Source organism: Cricetulus griseus (genome assembly GCF_003668045.3).
Source record: "Cricetulus griseus strain 17A/GY chromosome 1 unlocalized genomic scaffold, alternate assembly CriGri-PICRH-1.0 chr1_1, whole genome shotgun sequence".
NCBI lineage: Eukaryota > Metazoa > Chordata > Mammalia > Rodentia > Cricetidae > Cricetulus > Cricetulus griseus.
The window spans coordinates 229,250,110-229,275,689 of NW_023276807.1; the positions used below are offsets into that span (position 1 = coordinate 229,250,110).

The 25,580-nt window shown below is 42.2% G+C and overlaps 1 protein-coding gene across 2 annotated transcripts in view; it reads right to left on the reverse strand.

The window, feature by feature from the left end:
• Positions 1–25,580, reverse strand: part of Lrch1 (leucine rich repeats and calponin homology domain containing 1) — a 183,113-nt gene that overhangs the window by 82,814 nt on the left and 74,719 nt on the right. For both annotated transcript variants that reach the window (XM_027390137.2, XM_027390136.2), the window contains exon 2: positions 18,910–19,054. In XM_027390137.2, coding sequence (XP_027245938.1) covers positions 18,910–19,054 — 145 coding nt within the window. The remainder of the gene's footprint in view (positions 1–18,909; positions 19,055–25,580) is intronic.

The window sequence follows — 25,580 nt, forward strand, 5'->3', positions numbered from 1 at the left end:
AAGAAATCTATATGGAATCACCAAATGACCAGGAGGCAAAGCCATAACAAAACATCTCTTGCCCACCAAGTGAAACTTCCAGTGCCAGGAATAGGTTACATCTCGTCTGAGTTGCGGGCCATAGGAGCCCCATGGAAACCCATACACAACCCAGGCTATTGCCTAGGCTATTGATGGCTCTCCACAAACTGAGAGTAAGGCCAACTGCTGGAGATAACACCTACACAACTCACTGAACATGGAAAAGCCGAGCTGGTGCCTGCCTAGAGCCTTCACCCCTGCTGACTACTCTATGTCTGCATGCTACCAAGAGAGAAAAATAAATACCAACTCAGCAATCTACAACGGTAACCTGTATGCAAGTTACACTGGTACGAAAGAAGCACAAAAGCTATGGGAGTAACCAACCCCTAAATGATTGGATTTAGGGCCCACTCCCTGAGAGGGAACACAGACATGGCACTGCTCAGGTGGCCAATAGCCTGATACCAGATAAGCCTAGAACCTGGGCAAAAACCAAATACTATTGCTATGCTAAAGGATGAAGCAATAAAATGACTAACAACATTCTGCCATACTCATAGATCAGCACCTTGCTCAGCCATCATCGCAGAGGCTTCCTCCTGAAGCAGATGGGAACAAAAACAGAGACCCACAACTGGACAATGTGTAGACAGTGAGAGACTTTGAAACACTCAGTTCTAAATGGGGTGCCAACTTCAAATCCCTCCTGTCAGGGCTCAGGGAACTCCACAGAAGAGGGGGCAGAAAGATTTTAAGAGCCAGAGGGGATGGAAGATAGCAAGAAAACAGGCCTTCTAGATACAACAGGGCTGACATAATATGACCTCACAGAGACTGTGGCAGCATGCACGGGGCCTGTACAAGTCTAAGCCAGATGGGGTCCCAGTGATGAGAGGGAAAATAGACACAAGCCCCCACCCTAACCCAGACACTAACTCCAAATGATAACAGCTTGCAAAGAAAAAAAAATAGTTTCCTCCAATGGAGTCGCACTGAGCATGTAGACCACACTTAAGGGTCTACAGGCCCAGCAGTAGATGACCAATATAAAATGAACTGAAAAGTGGTTCTGGAGGTTCTTTGGGAAGGGGGCAGTTTTACCTTACAGGTATTTCCCTCATATATTATGGCTTCCAGTTTGGGTTTTTTATGGGATTTCTATGTGTGCAAATGGGGTCTACTGACTAGATTGGAACTTCCAAAAGAAAGCCAACACAAGCCTTTCATCTTTTTAAGTTCATTATCTCAATTGCTTTGTTGCATGAACAGAATGCTAACTGATGCCACTATTGTCTACTGACAACATGTACAGGAAACTCAGTCAGACAGGACCAAAGCACCCAGTACTCTGAAGGCACTGTTTAGTCATTCTTTTAAAGGCAATTTAGAATTTACTGTGTGAAGACGTCTTTTTTTCAATGTTTATGAGTGTCTTGTCTTTGAACATGTACCACGTGAGTGCAGGTGCCAGAGAGAACATCGGATCTCCTAATTCTGGAAGGTTGGAAACCACCATGTGGGTGCTGGAAACTGAACCTCAGTCCTCTGGAAGAACAGCCAGTGCTTTTCACCACTGAGTCATCTCTGCAGCACCTGGGATTTTTAATGTTGGTTTTTAAGCATGAAGAGGAACAAGAGGTGCTTGGGCTGAAAAGTAAGACATCCATGTGCATGGGTGTGGCCTCTCAAAGGAGAGTCACCGTTGGAAGGGAGAGAACTGCTGCAACCTATACCTCAGTGGGTGGAGTTCTGAAGTTTGACTCAGCTCTGCACTGTTAAAACAAGAGCTGCTGCAACTGCAGTCGGCTTGAGTACCTGCAAAAGAGCTGAGGAAAAGGAAAAAGGTAGCCTCTACCAAAGGATGCCTGGAACCCAGAGAGCTTCCGCTTCCCAAAGCAGCTGACAAAGTTAGAGGGAGGTTTTGCTCCTCTCTGCATGAAGAGATCACACAAAACCCTTTGACCTTAATATTGTCCCTGTTTAGTAGTTTAAATCAGAGAAAGAGTCAATTAGTAAAACTTTGTTGCCATTCCACATGCTGGAGTCAGTCATTTAGTTCAGCCCCCGCTCCCCCACAAGCCCTTTATCCTGTCACCAATCACAGACAGATGGGTTACAGTGTCTCTGATTTTCTTTCCCCATTATTCTGTAGATGAAGCCAACGGCATGTGATTGCAAAGGTTAAAAAAACTTCCATGTGTTTGTGCACATATGCATAACATTTCAAAGCCATGCCCCATGTGCACACATAAGTTTACAGGAAAAAAAAACATCTGCAAGTCACAACAAGAAAGATAGATGTCTAACATATCAAAATATCAGTAGTGATCATTTGGGAGTATCTAAAAAGTGTTTTTTGTTTTTTGTTTTTCTTTTTTGGCACATTTTGCCATATTTTCTGAAATTCCTGAAGTGTTTTTATAATCAGAAAAGAAACATAACAAGATGAACTGGATTAGATGATCCTCAGATGGCTGTTTCTCTATGTGAAAACTCCGAGATGAGCACATACCCCATGCATTATGGTCCATACGTCATACTAGAAATGCCATGGTCCCTGTACACAGGAAGGGGAAGGAGTCTGCTGCACCAACGGGCATCTCTAACCTATAGGCTCAGAAAAAAGCAGGTGCTGTGCTGAGCAAAGAGCCTATCTAATCATCTAAACGAGGCCCACCCTTAATCAATACCTCAATATCACTCCTACTGCAGGCACTTGCTGCCCAGCTAACTCTATTAGGGCAAGAAACAGCACACCAACAATTTCCTCCATGGCCCAGATCTACAAGAAAGCTATTTCCACAACTGGGCAGAGGAGCTTTCCCATAAAGGTTCAGCAGGAGAGAGAAGGTGGGGGAACCCCTCGGGCCTGTTAGAAAAACAGACTATGCTACTCCTCCAGTCTCTGGGAACAGTGGAGGAGGGGAGCGGGCCCCCAACCTGTCTCTCAGTCCTCTCAAATCCTTCCCACAGCCCTCACTCACCTACAAGGACCTGCTTAAGGAACCTGTTGGATAAGGGATCCCCTTGGTGCTCTGTTGGCTTTTCTCAAGCTCAGGGAAGGGCTCTGTAGCCATCACCTCTATAAAAGAGAACTCAGTTATTAAAAGGTGACGAATAAATAATTCACAACATAATTTGTGATTATGAAATATTTATAGGCATGTCAACTGGGCCTGGTGGCACACACCTACAATCTGACACTCAGGAAGCTGAGGGAGAAGGGACACCTGGGTTACAGAGTGAGACCTGATCTCAAAAGGCAGAACAGGGTCTGGAGGGATGGTTCGGCCATTAAAAAGGCTAGGCTCACAACCAAAACTATAAAAAGCAGAACAGTTTATAAATATTCTATTTCACAAGGTGAGGAATGGCCAAAAGGAAAGTTAACATGGAAATTCCCTTAGCATGGAGATGCATCTCAACTTCCTGCTAAAGAGAGGATGGGGGGGGGAGGTATATTGGTATATTTTCAGAAATTTCTACTTTCCAGTCTACACTGAAATCTTTCCAATACTTCTGTTACAGGTCTCACCACCTGATGCAGGCACCCAACCAGGCCAGTGACTCAAGTGACAGAGTCATTATCACAGCAGTGTCAAAAACCAAGCTAAGAAAGCTCTGTTCTTCTGGTTCATTCTCCCTGGAGTTGTCTGCGGGCGAGTGCTAGCTTGAAGCAGAATGCAGTCTGAGCCTCTGGACATGGACAGATGGTGCAGTAGTTTAAAGTGCATGCAGCATTTCCAGAAGACCTGAGTCTGGCTGCAAGCACCCATGTCGGGCAGCTCACAACCACCTTGAACTCTTAACTCCAGGACTATCCTCTTTCTGACCAGAAGACACACATTCAAACAAAAACAAATCTAAGCTTTAAAAGCATGCATGGCCTCTTTGTTGGGACTGAATGCTTTTTACACCAAAAGCTGCTTAGCAGGCCTCAAGTCCATGGGGTTAATACTTTAGTCATAAGAAAAGCATGGCATATTCCTTCAATGTTACCCACCTGTTTCTGCAGCATCATTTCATATATTTCGTTACAAGGTATTTTTGGATTATTTGCAATTTTCATGACAGTTGAAGGAAACACACTTGGGTAACAAAGACCCATGGTCCCCTAAGAGAAACACTCATAAAGCAATTGTCTCCCTCTAGCCCCATGCCCACTGCAGACATCCTGAAGCCACTCAACTGGTAGCTATTTTCTCTCAGGCAAAGTTACAAGGGCCCCAATCCCTTCCCCATTCTCCACTAGTCTCCTGTAAGCCTCCAGGCTATAAACAGATCCTTCATGGAAAGCATGTTTATGAATAAGATCACACAGTACCTGATAAGGCCAGTACTGATTCTCACCTCTAATCAGTGAGGCCTGCCTAAATGCTAAGTTTATTTATTGTTGCTTATTTTTGTCTTCTTTTTTTTTTTTTTTTTTTTTTTTTTTTTTTTTTTTTTTGGTTTTTCGAGACAGGGTTTCTCTGTGTAGCTTTGGAGCCTATCCTGGCACTCGCTCTGGAGACCAGGCTGGCCTCAAACTCATAAAGATCTGCCTGCCTCTACCTCCCAAGTGCCCGGTGTATTTTTGTCACTCTTTATGAAAGAGTTGATTTGTAGCGAAAGGGCTCCTTGGGTTGATACAGAATCATGGTTCAATTGTGGTGGCCTGAGACTTCCTGTCCTCACTTGGGAGAGCCTCTTCCTGCCCTGCACTGCCTGGGAAGACAAGGACAAGGAGACAGGAGAGGGACCAAGGCTTGCCTTTCCCCAGGTACTTTGATATCACTCCTGTCTTTCTCAGCTGAGTAACACCTCGGGTGTTTCTTTCTCATCATAAAACCAAGCAGCACAACTTAAAATCATCTCTGGCTCTGTCTGTTTGTTACCAAAACCCACAGGATGAATTTTCAAACACCAGCACCCTGCCCTTGCCCTTTGTTCCTAAATTAAGGAATTCACAGGTCAAGACATTTCTGATGGGTTACTTTCAGAGAGCATTAGTTATATATATTTTGACTGAAGTACCTATCAGTGTCCATCTTGAGAGGCTAAATTAATTACTTTTGGTTGGCTTTTTTAGGGTTATTTTTCTTGAAATAAGCAAAAGCAGATGTATAATATTCTTTATGTGATTTCACTATTTCCCCTATTCTACAGGGTGTGTGTGTGTGTGTGTGTGTGTGTGTGTGTGTGTGTGTTCACTTAATAAAGATACACAGAAGTGACTTAGAAGTAATTTATAGAAAGATCTTTATTGCCAGGCAGCGGTGATGCAGGCCTCTAGTCACAGCCCTGGGGACATGGAAGAGGGGAGATCTTTATATGTGAGGCCAGCCTGGACTATAGAGCAAGTTTCAGGACAGCCAGAGCTACACAGAGAAACCCTATCTCCCAAAACCAAAATAAATGAATGAATAAATGTTTGCCACAGATTTGTCTACTATGAACTTTGTACTTTGGATTAGGCTCACCAATTCTAAAACCAAAGGATAGGAATCAAATCCCACCTTTGCCAAAGCATTTGTTTCTACAGCTTTAGGTAAGCCATTTAGGCACTCTGGTTTTGCTGGCTAAAAAATGCCCATAGTAAGATCTATGTTGGTCTGCTAAGATGGCTCAGCAGGTAAAGAAGATTACCACCAATACTGACTATCTGTATTTGATCCCCAGCACCCACTAGCAATAGAGAAAACTGACTGCAGAAAATCATCCTCAAACCTCCACACATGTGCTCTTTTGTTAAAGGAAAGTTAACAAAAGAGCAGGTGTGCTTAACTAGTTCAATTATTGTCCTTAATTACTACAATTCCAGCTGCTTTTAAGAACTGACTAGCAAGCATCAGAAGCAGGGCAGGGGTGACACTACTGGAGACCTAAAAGATGTAACAACATGTTAAGTCAAACAGTGATGGGGGAGATCCTTCTGTGTATATGTTTGTCTTATTGGTTGATAAATAAAGTACTGTTGGCCAATAGGGAAGCAAGTTAGGCAGGTCTAGGCGTTGAGGAGGATTCTGGGAAATGTAGTAAAGAGAAGTTTTGTGATCCAGGCAGGAATTGACATAGCAGGCAAACTCAGAATATGTGCAGGGACAAGCAGGAAGTCACTCTCTTCCTCTGCCTCCTCCTCTCTTCTTTGGGAGCCACCATGTGAGCTCGACAAGAGAAGATGCATGCTGCCCGTGTCCTCCATCAGATAAGTCTTTATAAAATATATAGATTAATAATTATGGTTGATACTTAAGACAGGGATAGCTAATCCTAGTCATTAGCCAGCAGCATTGTAATTAATATAAGATTCTGTGTGTTATTTTGGGTGCCCATGTGATGGCGGGGCTCAGGCAGCTTGACGGAAAGATTTATGATTACAAAACAGCACACTAAAAATGTGTAGGACAATTAGGAGAGTTTTACCTAAATTAGATATTTTATGATAGTAAGGAATTTATTGTATAATAATTACTGGTTTGGGTAAATAAGGCTGTCCTAGTCTCTAACAGAAAAAAAAAAAAAGAACAAAATAAGATTCTATGTTTCAATCAGTGAAAACACATACCAGTTAAAAAGTAATCATTCAAAGACCTGCTGAAAAGAGACAAACTAGATTCTAGCCCCAGTGAGGTCCTGTGTTTAGTCCAGATAGTCAGGACTAGGGCACACTCCATGAGCTCTTCTCCACCACGGCCCCTCACTCCAGCACCCTTTCTGTAACAAAACATGAATCCTGGGACATCTTCTAGGTCTTCAGAGTCACGGAAACAGCCATGTGAAATCATTAACCTTCATGGAACTGATAAGGAAACACCTGAAGCCTGAAGAGCCACACCAGGCTCCCCCTCTGTTGCTCTTAGCAGAGAGAAGGCACAACATCTGTACTTACTGCTGGATTATTACTGCCTGGGCTGGGCATCTGACCTGCAGGAAGCAGCAGTTACTTTAACCAGGAAGATTCCTTTTTCACAGGGTCTCTCACCTGATTCTATTTTTATTCTTTGGTGTGAAGTGTTCGCTTTCCATTAAAGCAGCATGGTTTGTCTTCTGCTTTGCATATGACACCTGCTAGTTTTCATACAGAGCAGTGAACAATATCCACAGAGAACCCCTTCCTTTTCCTGCTTCCTCCTCCCTGAAAAGCCCACTGTGGCAAAGTGTCTCACCCTCACTTCCCTTAATGACTGAAGACTTCCCCTTCATGCCAACACCCCCATCCTCATGCCCTTCATTCCCACAGGAACGTATCTCCACAATGAACTACAAAAGCCTGCCTTTGTGTTAACTCATGATATTTTTGGTGCACTTTCATTCTATGCTATAAATCAAAAATCAAGCAGAGACTATCTTTATGCTTAATTGTAGAACAAAGGTAATACACTGCATAATTTCTTCCATCTGAAGGTTTATTTACTTACTAGTATTGGGACTTCAACCCAGGGTCTCAAGAGTCCTACTAATGTGCACAAACCTCAGCCCAAAGACAGGATTTAATTAAAGTGAAATGCATACATCCAGTTTGGAAGTCCAAGTTTAAACCTCACTTTGAAAGCAATTGTGCTAACTACAGCCTGAATATCACCCCCATTTGCAAACTTAAAATGCCTTAAAACTAGATACACACAATGATTGTTTCAATTAAAACTTGAACTTGCTTCTTGAGAACTGTCAATTAATTTTATGCCCACGCATGTAAAAGGCATGTTTTAAGAAGGTTAATGATTTGGTTTGAACGAAGAACTGTATCAATGCCAGACCCCCAGAATGAATCTTCCAAGCTGCTCCTCAGAATTCAGCCCAATTTTGCAGTAGCTTCTGTATGGTTATAGAGCTGGGCATGCCTGTACCATATTTGGGTACCACAAGTGCACTGGTTTCCCACAATAACAGTCCATCAGTCTCCTCATGAGTATAAATAACCCATTGCTTAAAACATTCCATACTTTATACCCCAACTGGGTAGCAACCACTGCTAAACAATGTCCAGAGTTTGGTCAGATAATGCCTCAACCTCAAACAATTTTTCTCCTTATATCTAAGAGTTCTTAAATTCCAGGAGGATGTAAATCCTCCTGTAAAAAACTACTTCTTCAAATCTGCTGCATGTAAGATGGAAAAAAATGCTTAAAAATTAAAGGAGATCTTCAAAGAGAATTCAACATCATCACCAAAAATGTTAATTTATCAAACATTTTCAGAACTAGCAACATGGTTTTGTGATTATGTTTGTGTGTGTTTACAAGGAGGATGCTCGTGGTGTGTGTGTGTGTGTGTGTGTGTGTGTGTGTGTGTGTGTGTGTGTGTGTGTGTGTAAGCATGACAGAAAGCTCTTGATATCCAACCACCTTCTCGGGATCCCCAAAGCTTGAGGGAGGCATCCCTCTGTACATTCTTTCTGGAATGAGAAAAGCAAAGGAAAACAGCCGAAGAAAGGCACAGATTTTCCAGCAGGAGGCAATAAAATGCTGCACTGGTAGTTAATGATCAGTGCAAAAAGGGGTGTAAGGAAGGGGTCAAAATAATCATGAGCTCTCAAGCAGAGGTGATGGAGAAGAGTAAAAGCACAAACAGGAGTTAGAAAGAAGCCAATATACACTCAAAATGGGGTGTAGTCTTCATTATGTTTCTATGGCTGTGGTAAAAAATACCACAACCAAGGCAACATAGAAAAGAAAGGATTTCTTTGGCTTAGGGTTCCAGAGATTTAATGGTCCATGATGCTGCAGCAGGCAGCAGGCAGCAGGCAGCAGGCAGCAGGCAGCAGGCAGCAGGCAGTTGGAACTGTAGCTGAGAGCTCACATCTCTAACCAGAAATAGGAAGCAGAGAGAGCTAACCAGGAATTGCCTGTGGCTTTTGAAACCCCAGTGACACACTTCCTCCAGCAAGGCCACATCTCCTGAGCTTTCCCAAACAACATCGGGAACTGCGGGCCAAGTATTCAAACACATGAGACTACAGGATCATCCTCATTCAAACCTCTACACTTTGTTATCCTGTGCTGGACTTCAAGGTGTAAATGGAGCACCAAGAGGATCTGGATAGCAGGCAAGGGAGGAATGGTGTTCAAAGAAACCAAACAGATGGAGAAGAAACCTGGGACTCGTGAGACAGGTCTTGATGAAGCTGTAAGATCTAAGATCTTCTGAAGATCTAAGTATAAAAGTTTGGTGACTCCAAAGAAATAAAGGGGAGAAATTTCCTTTATGTAAGACGGTGATAAAGGATTCCTGGCTAGACCTACAGATTCCATATAAGTGCCTTCAGATGTCAGCACCGCTGTCAGACACTCAGTGGTCACCACACTGAAGTCTGGCTATTTTCCAGGCTGAGGTCACAGTGGTCCCACAGCAGTCAACACCTGCAAGGGGGACAAGCACTCGAAACCATTTGCATAAACTCCCTGTGGGGCTCTCATTCAGATTATTGACCAACTGAAGGCTGCCTGGCTCTTCTCAGAGCATATAGGTCATTCTCTGGCTCTACCCAACCACCCACCTTTGGGCAAGAGGGCCCTTACAATCCTAGGATACTTGCTCCAAAAGGAAAAAAAAAAAAAATGCATAACCTCCAGGAAATATTTTGCCCATCTACAGTCCCGTGCGATGAGCTCACTGCTGTACAATCCTTTCACGTGACGACAGAAGTCTGAATGAGTACCCTGGATGTAGAAGGCACCAGCTCATAGGCTGGGGACGAAGGGGGTAGGGCAACAGAAGGAAGCCCATTAGCAAAGGTATCTTTCCAGCTGCTTCCTGGCTGCTATGAGGAGAGTATCCCTGCTCTGCTGCTCCCTCCCCAGCAGGAACTCTGCAAGCTTCTAAAGCCCTGAGGCCAAACAAAGCTTTCCACCTCCATGTCGTTCTGCTGGGTTACTTAAACACAGTTGAGAAAGTCTCAATAACATACCAGCTACACAAGCAAAATATGTTACAGTGGAAGGGATGTAAACCCCAATTTAAAAAGTCACCCACAACTTTCTTTACATGTTTACATTATTTTCTCCCCAGCAAATATACATGGATTACTCATGGAATTACCTGCATAGGCTAGAAAGCAAATCTTGACATATCTAGAGAATCTACACACTGGAAAACATTCCCTGAAACAATAAATCAGGTTCAAATTAATTTTAAAACATAACTTAAAGCAAGGGTATAGAAATTTAAAGCTCGCTGGTCAGAGTAATACTAGAAAGTAGAAATGATTTTTAGGGTGATTTAAAAAAAAAGTGCATATTATGTCATGTATCAAATTAAAGGCTTGGGTACCTGGGTGGTGACCTCAGGAAAAAGAAGAGTTATTGGTCTCCAGGAGGTGAGTGGCGCCTTTGGGTCACATTCTGGAAAAGAGTCCCCTTTTGTCTGTCTCTCTGCTTCCTGGAGCATGAGGTGAATAGTGTTTGGGGTTTTTGTTTGTTTGGGTTTTTTTGGTTTTTTTTTTTTTTCTGTCACACACTTTGGTCAGGATGTACTACTGACACTGGAGACCCAAATTTACAGAGCTTCCTAATCTGTACTGAAACCTCAATAACTAAGTCACAATCATTTCATGTTAACTGTCCTTATAGTTTGTTTAGTGCCAGAAACTAAAATACTACACATAAAATTATTTAGCATTCACCCAAAGCTCTATGTACCCACACTTGAAGGCTCTTAAAAAGGAAGGAGAGTAAATCCAGGCACAGTCAGATGAGACTATAACCCAGCCCTGGGGGCACTGGGGCAGGAGGTGCTGTTTTATATCCACCACAGTGATTACACCTGAATCTACTGCGTTTCAGCCAGTAACTGCAGCTCTGCAGTTCTGACACACTTCTCCCATAGCTACCTGCCAGATCAGCCTCCTGCCTCTGCCATCAAATGTAGTTTCAACTAAATCTCTATCATTCTATTTACCAATAACACTGGGGAGTCAGAGGCTGCGGTGAAAACCTGCTAGCTCAGAGAGGCCGAGGAACAACTAGCTGACCACCCCTCTTCACTGGTGTCTCCGGCATGAGCTTCCTTCTGCTCCATCAAACCAAAAAAGACTGCCACTCTCCAATTCCCTACTACTTCCTGTGCTTCTCTCTATCCTGACTCCCTCTGACTCTCTATGATAACCTTCTGTCAACTAGTTGCTAGCTCCACCTCCTGACAAAGGCTGATTTTATTTAATTAATGCAAACACAAACCTGGGGTTCTCAGTGTTACCATATATCCTATAATAAGGAGGATTACAAGTTTAGCCAAAGTTTAGAAAAGGAATAAACCTGTATGAAAAACAGAATGAAGGAAATGATAGATCAGACCAGTGAAATAGAAAATAAATTATCAAGGGACAATAAAACCAAAACCTAATTGGGAAGATCACACACACACATACACACACACACACACACACACACACACACACACACACACGCACGCACGCACGCACGCACGCACGCACGCACGCACGCACACCTCAATTAAAAATAATTCTGGGGGATGGGCATGGCTGTGTATGCCTTTAATCCCAGCACTCAGGAGGCAGAGGTAGTCAGATCTCTGTGAGTCTGAAGTTCCAGGCCAGACAGGGCTACAGAATGAGACCTTGTCTCAAAAGTAAATAACCTTCTGGGGGAAAAAAAAAAAAAAAAAAGATAAACAGGGCTGGAGACATGGCTCAGAGGTTAAGAGCACTACTGCTCTTCCAGAGGTCCTGAGTTCAATTCCCAGCAACCACATGGTGGCTCACAACCATCCGTTATGAGATCTGGTGCCCTCTTCTGGTGTGCAGATATACATGGAAGCAGAATGTTGTATACATACTAAATAAAATCTTTTTTAAAAAATGATAAACACACAAACTTACAGTTTAAAGAATTAAAGGAGGAACTAAAACAACATTCAAATACAAATGTTTTTTGGGTTTTTTTTTTTTCCCCTTGTTTCCAAACTTAGGCTGTCCCCTGAAAAATTCCCTAACAACTACTTTCAGATTCACGAAGTGGTTTACAGAGCATGGACTGCAGTGGAGGCGGCACTCAGCAAGATAACAAGGACAAAGTGCTCAGAAACCTACAAAATGCCAAAGCAGGAGAGCCACTCACTCCTGTCACGCTCACAAGTGTGACTCCTGCCTCACACCTACTGCAATGGCTGTAGAAAGGCTCCTTCAGTGGTGTCACAGCGACATGGTGCTGGTGGTGATGAGGGTAACAATTACTTCCCCATCCAGAGGGTGTGTGTGTGTGTGTGTGTGTGTGTGTGTGTGTGTGTGTGTGTGTGTGTGTGTGTGTGGAGAGAGTGTGTGTGTGTGAGTGCATATGTGTTTATGTGTGAACATGTGTGTGCGTTTCACTCGAGTTCTTTTTCTCGAATCTCTTATCTCCTATACAGGCAATGTAATTGCCACTGCTGAAATGGCAATGTTTCAAGGTGCTTTTATGGTCTAGTTAGGAAAATATATGCAGTTTAGAAAATAAATGCTCACTTGGGATCATAGGATAAACACTGAGAATTACTGTAAGTGAAAAGAAATTCTGCAGTGAATTCAGAGTGAACATTCACCTCACTTCCAAAGAGCTACTCTGGGGCACAACGATCTTCGAATCCCTATAACAATCAGAGAGAACTGAAAACATAGCCCGCAAACTCAGACTGCATTCTGCTGGGAGCACAATGTCACTTTTGTGTTGCCGGCCTTAACCCCCAACACAAACAGGGAGTTAAAAACATCTGTGATCAGGTGTGTATAATGGAAAAATCCTCCTCGGAAGTCTTGCCAAGTTTGGGCTATACTAAAAGGAATGGAATTTGGTAAGAAATATCCCATTATTAACTTACTGGTGTTTGGTAGCCTGCCAGCACAAAACAAAGATACATACATTTACACACCCTTTATGCAGAATAATTCATAAACACATCCAAAAGTTTAGGGTCCACTGACTATATGTTTGACCATACTAACAAATGCCTGGTCTTAGAAAAACCAAGGTTTAAGCCACATGTGGACAGTTGTGCTATGTATCCTGGATGTCCCAATGACCTCTTTCCCTTCTACCACTTCATGGGAAATGTTTTCATTATTTTTAAGATTAATATTGTCAAATTCCAATCAGGTTCACTGTGTTTTGGTGTCTCTGCATATCTCAGATTTCATAAGACACAATGTGACATCATAGACTAGCTACACACACACACACACACACACACACACACACACACACACACACACACACACCTGTGCTCATCCACAGGTATGCATGCATACACACACACACACACACACACACACACACACACACACACACACACACACACACTCATTTTCCTTCTGAATAGAGCTTCATAAAAAGGTGGGGATTTAAGTTTGTATTAACTGAAACAAAGACTCTTTCCAAGTTCAGAAAAACAGTATCGATTTTTCTGTTTTCTAAATAGAAGAAACACTGTTTTGCCACAGATAGCTTCTTGAGAAATGTCAGCACAAGGCAAGAGAACAATGAAAATGAATTTTTGTTTCACAACAATAACAAAAAGTGAAACAACTGTGCTTTGTAAAGCTGCCCTGGCCCAGGGTCCCTCAAATAAATGAGCGGGCATTCTGAAGATTAAAGATCATTTCTGAGAATGAGTCCCGAAAGAATGTGGGGATACTGGTTATGTGGCCATCAGGAAGCTGGCTCTTTCTGTGCATTGTTTAGCAGCCAAAAAGGGTACCACGGAAGCAGACGGCAGCCAAAATGCATTCCTTTTACAGTGTGATAACATTTCATGCAACTGGCAACCCTCTTCACAGGCAACAGCTCCAAACCCACTCTGGCTAAGCTGGGAAGGGAGAGGGCTTCTGAGGAACAATCCAGGCCCAGCTGGTAGTGTTTCCTCTGAGAATAGGAAACACCCCCCCCCCATCCTAGAAGCACTCTAATTAAAGCAGTTTCCTTCTTGATGCCTCCATCCCCAAACTTCTCTGAGATAAGCCCCCTCTGCTCTCCATTCTAAGAGTCACAACACTCACTGCTGCCCGGCCCTCTGCTCCTCTGGGCTATTCTAGTTTCCTCTGGAACACTAACACCTTTCCAAACATTTAAAATAGACTTTAGGCTTCTCTGTGCGTTTCCGGTTCCAAGTGTTTGTTGCTATACAGCAAGAGGCTTGCTGAATCACTTTTTATTGTTCTTGGCTACATTTCTTGGACAAAGACATTTTCTAACAGGAAGGCAGGGGCATATTCACTAAACTAATACAACCTTTGGTTGTGAACAGCAAGAAGCAAAGATTAAAAGAAGCTAGATGCTTCAAACGCAGGCTACATAAATAGCAATAAATCAATATTTTCCACAAGTATTATATTTCCATCATCTGAGAGAATGTGGAAAACAACTTCATGTTTTTAACTACAGTACATGGTGAGGATGTTTTTGTGTGTAAATTAATCCTGTCTCTTGAGAAGACATGAGGATTCCTGGCACAAAGCAGCCATTGAAAATTGAAGATAATATAAGGAAGAAAGTATGCCAGCCAAGAACCTGGCTAAGCAGTTACATGTCCCTGCCCCTTATCATCATCATCACCACCATCACCACCATCATCACCACCATGACCATTCTCAAATCTTTATAGCTGTTTACACTGCTAAAATATACATGTTTCTCAGGGGATGGAACCAACTTTGAACATTTCCCATAAATTCAAAGTATCTTTAAATGGAATCTTTTCTATTTTAGAATGTACAAAATTAGTAATTCCTGAATATAATTTATTAAGAAAGGGAGGGATTCTAAATATAGCAAGAATAGGGCTAGAGTTCCACACAGGAGCATAGCTTTCCATGTACAGTGCCCTGGTTTCATCCCTACTATCACGAAACACAACAGCATGGGGGCTTCATTTTAAGCACAGAAACGAGATCTGGGAAGACATTTTTGCATTACTTCATCTAAAAAGTCTTTCTTCCTAGCTAAAAAGAGAGAGTGTGTGTGTATGTGTTAGCAAGTGCCAAACACCACAGAAAAGAAAATGCTTTAGTTTCGTATAAAGGAGATGAACCCAGGGCTGTTAAAATGGCTCCGAGGAGGTGCCATCTACCATACCTGACAGCCTAATAAACCCAATCCCTAGGACACACGTGGTGAAATGAGAAAATGGGCTCTCCCAAGCTGTTCCACGCATATACAAACAAATGAATATTTAAATTTTATTAAAAAGTAGGTAACCCCCACCACCACCTTTCTTTAAAGCTGTCACCCAAATATGGCCTCCTGAGTTCTTCCAGTTACTAGCTTCCATCCAGCTGGAGTGGGGCCCAGTCTGAGTCAGGAAAATGTCACACAGACAGCAGACAACACAAGGGTTGTGATATTACTCAACATCACAGAGGAGGCCAACGGCATTGTCTAGATGATTACATATTTGCAAGTAAACAGACACGGCAGTCACCTACTATTTCAAAAACTACAAATAAAACTCTCAGGCAAGAGCTAAGATAAATTCTACCCAAATCACTCCCAAGCCAAGAAGTAACTCAAGCTTAAGGGACCGGTTCCTAGCAGATACAGTTCCTGAATCTTTTAATCAAGCAGGAATTAAAGACTATTTGAATAACTTAATATAACCCTACTTCTTGGCTTCTTCAAAACTCGCTCTCATCATCATTTCTTCTTTACATATTCATATCCAGACTAACTTCTATAGGAGGTATCAAAAGTAACTACTTATGCTGGCTAGTTTTTGTCAACTTGACACAAAATAGAGTCACCTGAGAAGAGGACCTCTCAACTGAGGAATTGCCACCACGGGACTGGCCTGTGGACGAGTCCCATGAGGCATTTTGATTGATAATTGATGGGAGAGGGCCCAGCTCACTGAGGATGTTCCCGCACCTGGGCATGTGGTCCTGGTTTCTATAAGAAGCAAGCTAGCCAGGCAGTGGTGCGTACACCTGTAATCCCAGCACTCGGGAGGCAGAGGCAGGTGGATCTCTGTGAGTTCAAGACCAGCCTGGTCTACAAGAGCTAGTTCCAGAACAGCCTCCAAAGCCACAGAGAAACCCTGTCTCAAAAAACCAAAAAACAAAACAAAACAAAACAAACAAACAAGAAGCAGGCTGAGCAAGCCACCAGAGCAAGGGAGCAAGCCAGTAAACAGCACCCCTCCATGGCCTCTGCATCAGTTCCTGCTTCAAGCTTTAGACCCAACTTCCCTAAACAATAGACAGTTACGCTGAAAGCCAAATAAACCCTTTCCTCCCCACGTTGCTTTTGGTCAGAAAGGTTTATCGCAACAAACTAGGACACTATTATTTTGGGTTCTCAAAATGGTTCATGGGGTAAAGAAAGACACTTGCCACCAAGCCTGAGGACCCAAATTCCATCCCCAGGACCCACAAGGCAAAAAGAGAACTGAGTGCCATAAGTTGCCCTTTTAGTTCTGCACACATGTCATGGCACACACTACTCCCCCCAGACAAAAGAAATTTAAAATTTAATGAAATAAAATAATAATAGTTAGTATCTAGCTTTTTTAACAGCTTGGAAGCTAACCACATTAGTTTTATAAGCCCCAACATTAAACTCCTGAGCGATAAGAGACATACTATTTCTTAATTTTTTTCCTCTCCTATCATGTTCCTTCAAAGAACACATGGTTCAGTGCAAGAGAATAAGTCTCAGCCATGTTATTATTCAAAGTAGGAAATGTGGAAAAACAAAAACAGACAAAATTTAAAAATTACCAATACAACTGGGAGATGAGACATCTTGTTGAAAGACAGAAAGCAATTTTAACAATCTCTTCATTTCTTTCTTTATCCCATATGTAGGAATTCATCACAGAATGCCAACTGCATTACTTGCCATCACCAACAACTTTGTCTTTTTTAAAGTTTATAATTTACTTTTATTTTATGTGTATGGGTCTTTTGCTTGCATGTGTATCTGTATAATGCTTGCATGCCCGGTGCCAAAAGAGGCCAGAAGAGGGCATTAGATCCCCAGAACTAGAGTTACAGACAGTTGTGAGCCCTTATGTGAGTGATAGGAATTGAACCCTGGTCCTCTGGAAAAGCAGTCAGTGCCCTTAACTGCAGAGCCTCCAGCCCCTTCCTTGTCTTAAAGAATTCTCAGGCTCACACTCTATCACATTCTTTCCATTCATTTGAAGACAGCAATAATCGATTCTCAATTAAGTACAACCTACAACTCATTAAAAAAAAAAAAAAAAAACATTTTTTTAAATGTAAGAACAGATCAAAAGTGTTCTTAGGATTTTATAGTCAACTATGCCCCCAAGCTCTTGGTGCATATGGACTTACTAGAACAACATGAAGTTACATTGATTATGAGTATTGTTATGTATAATAATGCATATGTATTGCATGCTAACTACTGGGGTTAAAAAAAAGTGTTGTAACAGGACAAAAATGAGTAAGTGAACAGAGCTGCATCTGCTTTGGCAACAAAAACAAATTATGAGAAAAAAAAAAAAAAACCTTTTGGGAAATCGAGGAGCTAAAATCTACAAACAATGCTGTCTGGGTTCCCAGGAAAGTCCAAGGGAGCAAGCTTCCTGCTGTGGCAAAGCTGCAAGAAAAATGATGCTGGAGAGATGGACCAGGAGCCTGCAACTGCAGATGAACTAGGAGCCAGCAGAACTGACAATCAGACAGATGAACCTGCAGATAACTTAGAAGCACCCTACATTTTATTTTCAAAAAAATAAGTTAAAGCCAATGACAACTACTCCTAGGAATGCTTCTTCCCCTGAGGGATAACATGCACTCCTATGAAAATATGATGGAAGCCCTCTTTGTTGTTTTGGCTACAAAGAAAGCAAAAGGCCCCTAATTTTTCAGGAGCCAACTAAAACAAAAAGCAAAACCAAAAGAAAAGTAACAACAACAAAAGCACTGGTGTTATTATCTGTTATAAAGAGTTGCCGTAGCTGGTTTGTTGGGAATTTGAACTATAAAACTGGATGTATTTGTTAGGCACCATGAACCTGGCTGATTAATTAATTAATTAATTAATTATACACCAAGATGCTCAAGTTATGAGAAAAGATTCGGGCTGAACATGGGAGCCTGTTTTCATTAGGATAGAAAGACTAAAATAACTCTACCCTCTCTCCCGAAATCCTTAGTGTCAGAAAGGATTTAGGGAACACGGAGCCAGAATCTGACTAGAGCAGCCAGCTACAAAGTTTAAAACCAAAATTGTAAAGGAATCAATGTTCTTGAAACCCTAGAGCTAGTCTGCAGCACTAAGTGTTACACTACGCTATCCAAGGGAGACTAAGGCATTCGCAGCAAGCACTAGCTTAGTTTAATTGAGAAGGCAAGCTGTCCATCTGGCAAGAGACCTCAGGGGTCCTCAACAACTTCCTTTCTTGTTTGTTTTGGTTTTGTTTTATTTATTGATTTATGTTGGTTTTTCAAGACAGGGTTTCCCTCTGTAGGCCTGGCTGTTCTGGAACTCAGTATGTAGACCAGAGATTCACATGCCTCTACTTCCCAAGTGTTGTGATTAAAGGCATGGACCACACCACACCCAGGCCCTCCACAATTTTCTTAAAGTGACTGAACTCACAAAGAATGGCTACCTCCCTTCCTTTTGAAATGCCTCAACTGTCATTCTTCTCCCTCCCTCCTACATGAATTCCTGAAAACAACATACTAGCATCCTTATACACACAGTCAGAGAGAAGACACAATGATGCTAGGTCATTATCCTTTTAGAACCTTGCCCTGCTGACATGTGGGGAAGTCCAGCACCGAGAGCAATAGGAAGAGCTGTACATATTTAAGATAATGGGCATCTTTAATATTCCTGTGGTTTAATCACAAAAATGATCAAGAATGGTAGAGATGATTGATGAACGAATCATGTTTTTGTGCTGGTCCCTAAAAGCACATAATCAGAAGTTCCCAGGTAAACCTACCTCAAGTTTAAGTAGGTTAGCATCTGCAAATTAACAATGGCCTCGGGAATGACTCGTATACAGTTGTGATACAGGTTAAGAATTTCCAGTGATACGAAATGGCACAGTTCCATTGGCACTTCCACCAGCCTGTTTTTAGACAGATCTACGAGAAAAAGAAAAGAATGCTTTGTTAGTACATCAACATACTCGATGTCTCGTTCCTGCTTCCCATGCTATGATCCGAACTTTATCAACATCATTGTGATTTCTGTTTCTTGGGCAAATTCAGAAGCACATTCGTAAGGGAAACAAAGGCGCCGGTGAGGCTTTAGGTCTCTGGTTTGTAAACCTGGCTACTTAAAAGGAGCTTTTCACCAAATTTTGGTAATTATCTTAGGCAAGAATGTAACCCTATATTTTCACATATACAAATACACAGTTACCATGACCATCCACCTAAGATTACATTCATTATATGCACTAACTCCAATCAGAGTCCACATAGGAGGAACTTGTCTGTTATGTCCCCTACAAACAGACACATAATCGGCACTTTAGAAAAATGTTTTATCCACCGGAGTACTTACGATGTACAAGATAAACCAACTAGGTCTACTAAGAGCCAATGTGTACCTGCCAGGCAATTACCAGCAAAAGTGAACTCCACAGCCACATCCACAAAAACAGGGGCAGTGACCTGTGGGGAGACGTGAACACACAGCAGCCCCAAATAGAATGATGCAATGTCCTTCGTGGAGAAATGTGAGAACAGTAGATAGGACACGTCACAGCTGCCCGGTTACTTGGAGGATAAACTGGACACTTCATGCTCATGAACTTAAAACTTCCCAGACAGTTTGAAAGAAGAGGATGAACTGGACACATGAGCACAATCCCTATGACAAAACAAGCAATAATTCCACACCTAAAACCCATGATAACGAAGGGGGACAGCAGCACTTCCACAAGCCTATCAGACGCATCTTATACAAAGATAAGGAGATGCTATTGGCAGTAGGACTGGGGCTGAGAACATGGCTCAGCAGGGGAATGGTACCCAGCCCCTCACACAGCACACACAAAAGGGATTACAAGGGGTTCCCATACATACCAACAAAGTAACCAACACTGTTTCAATTTAAGTAACATAGGCATTTTTCTTAAACCTTTTACAATGGTGAATAACAAAACATGGTCAATAAAGTGCTTTTCACTGGTGACATTTTAGCAGCATCTACAGTAGTAGAACTGAGAGCAAGGAGAAATGGAAGCACAGTTCACACAACAGGAAGTTGTTTAAAATGAGTAAGTCTAGGAAGGGTTTTACAGCTCGGGATTCTAGTTCATGTTAGGAATATTATATACTGGGTCAAGTGAGATGGCTCAGCAGGTAAAAGCACTCACCACCAAGCCTGAGAGTCTGGGTTCAATCCCAGGACCTACACAGTCAATGGAGAGAGCTACGACTGTAAATTTACCTCTGACCTCCACACATATGCCACAGCTCTCACCTCCCCACTAAAAAAATACAAAAGAGGGGCTAGAGAGATGGGTCAGTGGTTAAGAACACCTATTGCTCTTGCAGAGGTCCCAGAGTCAGTTCCCAGCAGTCATATGGAGTTCGAAACCATCTGTAACTCCAATTCCAAGGGATCTGGCACACTCTTCTGGCCACCAAGCTCACACTTAGTGCACATACACATATGCAGACAAAAACAATTGTAAGATATAAAATAAAAATAAGTAATTCTTTAACAAAAGTGTACTGGGACCAGTAGATGAAGCCTGATGCCTGTGTTCATTCTATGGGACTCACACGTAGGAGAAAATGGATTCCTGCAAGCTGTTCTCTGACCACCAGGCCTGAGTCAGAGAAGTGCAGGAGTGCAAATGCACTTAACACACATACACACAATAAACATTTCTTTAAAGAAGATGAGGGTCAGGAAAGATGGCTCAGGGAGTAAAGAGGCCCTGAGTGAAACCCTGACAACTTGGGACCTATCCCCCAAACCCATGTAAAGGTAGAAGGTGAGAACCAACTCCATAAAGTTATCCTCTGGCTTTCACATGTGTGCCGTGAGCTGCATGTACAACCCCCAACACACACACACACACACACACACACACACACACACACACACACACACACACGATATACCCATACACAAACTAATAACAATGGAGACATGAACAGAGTTGCTATAGGAATGGAAGGCATGAGGTGGGTAGGCAGCTCCTTCTGTCTGAAATGCCACGAGGGTTTCTCAAATGACTTCAAAAGGTGGTTTGAAATTGTACTTTCTTCCATTGTGTGTAGCTTTGACACATTTTCCATCTTTGTAACTTGTCCTGTTGATTTCTTCTTTCATGGGCTGCCTTTTAAAAGAATATTGTATACTAGAGATATATGACAACATTTCACCACCCCCACCACCACATACAAAGAAAGGTCAACTATGTGAAATGATATATAACCTAATTTGCTTGACTATATAACTGTATATGTATATATAATGTATTATTGTATACATATATATTGTATACATATATCAAAACAGATTAAATGCATAGAATACATACATGTATATACACGTTAACCCAATCTTTTTTCATCTACAAATATAAATGTACAAATGGTATGTTTTTAGAAGAGTATGAAATCATACAAGTTAGAAAGTAATTTAAAATGTCAGTGGAAGGCTGATAAAATATTCATGCTCCATTAATAAATATCATAAATAATGATTATATTAAATCAACCAATAAATATGAATGTAACAGTAATTGCATTTCCTATGATGTCATGGAATACTGAAACATCACATTCTTCAATGAACACTAGTGCTCTGCACTCACTGGCAGGCATGAAAGAGGTCTCTGTGGCTGACAAAGAATCATCTCTAAGATAAATTGCCTATGCTGGTTAAGTGGCCAGGTGTAGGACAGGGGATGAAGCATTTGTGCTTTTAGGGGGTATTTTACACAATTACTTAGCTATAAGTTATTTCTGAAGAGTTAAGGAACTGGTAAAAGCTGCAGTTTCTAGATAAAAGTTCTCTGGCTAGATGAACAGGAGTATATTGTAGAATACTAGTTTAAGATGTGTTACATTTGTTAATGCTGTGGGACATTTGTTTAATGATGCAAAGATGTGTTGCATTATTTTATGTTGCATTTGTTTAACTCTGTGAAGCTGTGATAACTTTGCCTGTCTAAAACACCTGATTGGGGCTAATAAAGATCTGAGCAGCCAATAGCAAAGCAGGAGAAAGGATAGGCGGGGCTGGCAGGCAGAGAGAATAAATAGAAGAAGAACTCTAGAAAGAGAAAGATCAAAGAGTGAGAAAAGAAGGGGCCAGCCACTCAGAGCTATACAGCAAGTCTCGGAAAAAGGAGCAAAGAAAGAAAAACAGAAATAGAGAAATATAAAAGCCCAGAGGCAAAAGGTAGACAGGATAATTTAAGAAAAGCTGGCAAGAAACACGCCAAGTCAAGGCCAAGCTTTTCTAAGTAATAACTCTCCGTGTGTAATTTATTTGGGAGCTGGGTGGCGGGCCCCCAAAAGAGCAAGATCAAAGAGCAAAAGAGCAAGAGTGAAAAAAAAACCAACAACAGGAATGAATGGCTTCTCACTGTAAACCCTTCTGTACCTGAAACGACGTGAGTGAGAGAGTAGATAAGCTATATATATTTGATATATATCATACATACACTACTAAAATATTAAAGTCTGTATGCGGGATGGGGGTGAGGGGAAGGAGAGGGAGAAGGGACTTACATGTGAAACAAGCTTGTTCCCTAACTAGAACTAATAAATAAATTTTTAAAAAAAAGTCTGTATGTATACAAACACATGCCTAAAACACTCCTCCAGAAGGAACACCCACATTCTCCCTCTCACTACACAATAAATTTGTGCCTTAACAAAAGACTGAAGTGACTATCAAGTCCCAGGCATGGGGAGGGTGTGAAGTAAATTTCCTTTCGTGAATGTTTAGGACCAAAACAGAAAATAACAATTTCAGAAGACATGAATATTTTCATGTGCTACAAAGCAGGAAATGTGCCCAAAAAACATAGACTACTGCTTCCTATGAATTCAGCTCAGAAAATCCCACTGAAGCTCAGAAACAACTGTGGCTTGGTGTCTCCAGTGTTTACAGTACAGACTGTTTGCCATCCTCCCCTCTTATCTTCTCCTGGTCTCCAGGTATGGGGTAAAGGTCAGCATTCTTCCTCCCATTTTCCTCTGGCAGACTGATCTGCCCTGTCAGAAAGCTTTAGTCCTACCTGCTAAAGGGAAGCCATGACTTGTCCTTATTTTAAATTGGATCTACTACTTTCCTCCTAAACTCTTACTTTGTTTGTTTCTTTGCTTGGTTTGGGGTTTTGTTGATTTTCCTTTTGGAGATGGGATATTATTAGGCAGGCTCAGGTTGGCCTAGAACTCACAACCCTCCTGCCTCAGCTGCCAATGTTACCACCTGACCACAGGCCTGCCTCATCAGGACTATCTGAAACTGTTGTGGTTGTGTTTGGTCTTGACACGGGGTCTCATGTAGCCCAAGTCTCACCTTGAACTCTCAATACAGTAGTGGTAGCCTTCAACTTCCGATCTCCCTGCTGGGTTTAGGCAGGTGCTGCTGTATCTGGGTTTTATAGGTTTATGAAGAACTGAAGAATGAACCCCACACCTCGAACCCTGGGCCTTATACACACTAAGCAAACATGCTACCAACTGAGCTATATTAAAACTGTTGTTTGTAATTGTTCTGTTCTCTATATACTTTTTCAGAGACCCTGAAAGGAGCTAGGCTATATAGACATCACAAATAAAGTTCTAAGCTGCTGGCCATGGGTGTCCACCACGACCAGGCCTTCCCTGCCTCCAAATAAGTAGATCTCCATATCCACGAAGCTAGTGACAATTTCTCTTTGTCATGAGCTCTTGTATTTCTGGATTTGTGTCAGTTTCTACATTAAAAGGTAAGAAATCGGGCTGGAGAGATGGCTCAGGGGTTAAGAGCACCAACTGCTCTTCCAAAGGTCCCGAGTTCAATTCCCAGCAACCACATGGTGGCCCATAACCATCCGTTATAAGATCTGGCACCCTCTTCTGGTGTGCAGATATACATGGAAGCAGAGTGTTGTATACATAATAAATAAATAAATAAAATCTTTTAAAAAAATTTTAAAAAGGTAAGAAATCTCCACACAGCCTAGACTCTCCCAATGCCCACACAAAAACAGCTGCTTCAGTCAGCAGTGTGGAAATGGTTTGGGTTAATTAACTCAATGCTGAATTATTTACACACTCATCAACATTTCCTAAGTATATGCTTTCTACAGAAATGGAAAACCACACACATTCAAGGAGCTTAAATGTTTAACCCCCAGTAAGGCACAGACTAGTGAAAAGCAGAACTGATTCCAAGCCCTGTGAACAGCCACCTAGGCTTCTTGAGAGCCCATCTTCACTCAGCCTCACATGCCTGGAGTACCAGGAAGACCAACTGTCCATCTGAGTATAACTTGTAAAAAGAAACACTGTTAAAAACTGGCTTATTTCTGGGGACCTGGTCAGCAGACACTCCACAGCCCTGTAAAAGCTACATGACCTCTGGCCAGGTCTTTCACATGTTTTCCAAATGAAGGGGGTGTGTCCCAGTGCCTTTATTCTCCACCTAGCAAGAGCAGGCAAATGTCCTAGCTGGAAGCCCACCCTGGGGTCTTGCTCTACAGTGGGGAGTCAAGCACACCCCAGAGCAAAAACATTTGGGCAGCAAACCAGCACCCCTAAGACACGTCTGCCCACATCCGCTGCTTAATTGAAATATTCACACAACAGCCAAGCAGCCAGAAATAAAACAATAAGTATTACGCTGCCAAAATAAGCTTTGCAAATCCCTAAAATAAAGTGGCCAAATGAATAAAAATAAGCAGGGTAGGAAAACAGTATGAAGAATCCAGTGTGCAGTCAGCAAGATTGGCTGGAGGGAGGGCACTGGGCTGTTTTTGTATAAAAAAAGAAAGTGGTAGCTCCCTAGGAACTGGATGAAGCCCCCATGTGCCAGCAATAACATCCGAAGTTTGCCGTCATTAGCCATCCTCGGTGTACAAGCTGATGGGCCAGGACAGCTGCGGACCTCATGTACCACATCCTGTGGGTTGGTCAGAAGAAAAGGCCCACTCTTGGAAGCCAATTATCATGACCAGTTTCAGGAAAATCAAGTAAGACCATAAACATACTGCCATGTCAATTAGCTGCAGAAGCCGGCAAGCTCCCCCATGTCCGAAGGTTGTACCTTCAGACTCCCAGGGGATGCCTGAAGAGCCCAGATAGGATTGAGTCTATCCAGCCTTTGTTTATTCTTCTATATGCATGCCGGTGGAAAGACTGAATTTACAAACTAGGCAGAGCAAGATAATAACAATAAGGGGTGACAGACTAGAACAGTTTCAATAATAGACTGTGATAAAAAGTTGTATGTCTGTGGCCTCTCCCTTGAGAGGTAAGACAAATGTTATTTTGGGACCACAGCTGACCACCAGTAATTGAACACAAACATGAAACGAGATAGGAGGGAACTACTGTGTTAGTACCAGCCATGACGTCTGACTGGTGAGATGTGTCACCATCACATAGAAGCTAAAAGCCCTGGCTCACTCCTGCATTCATCCACCCT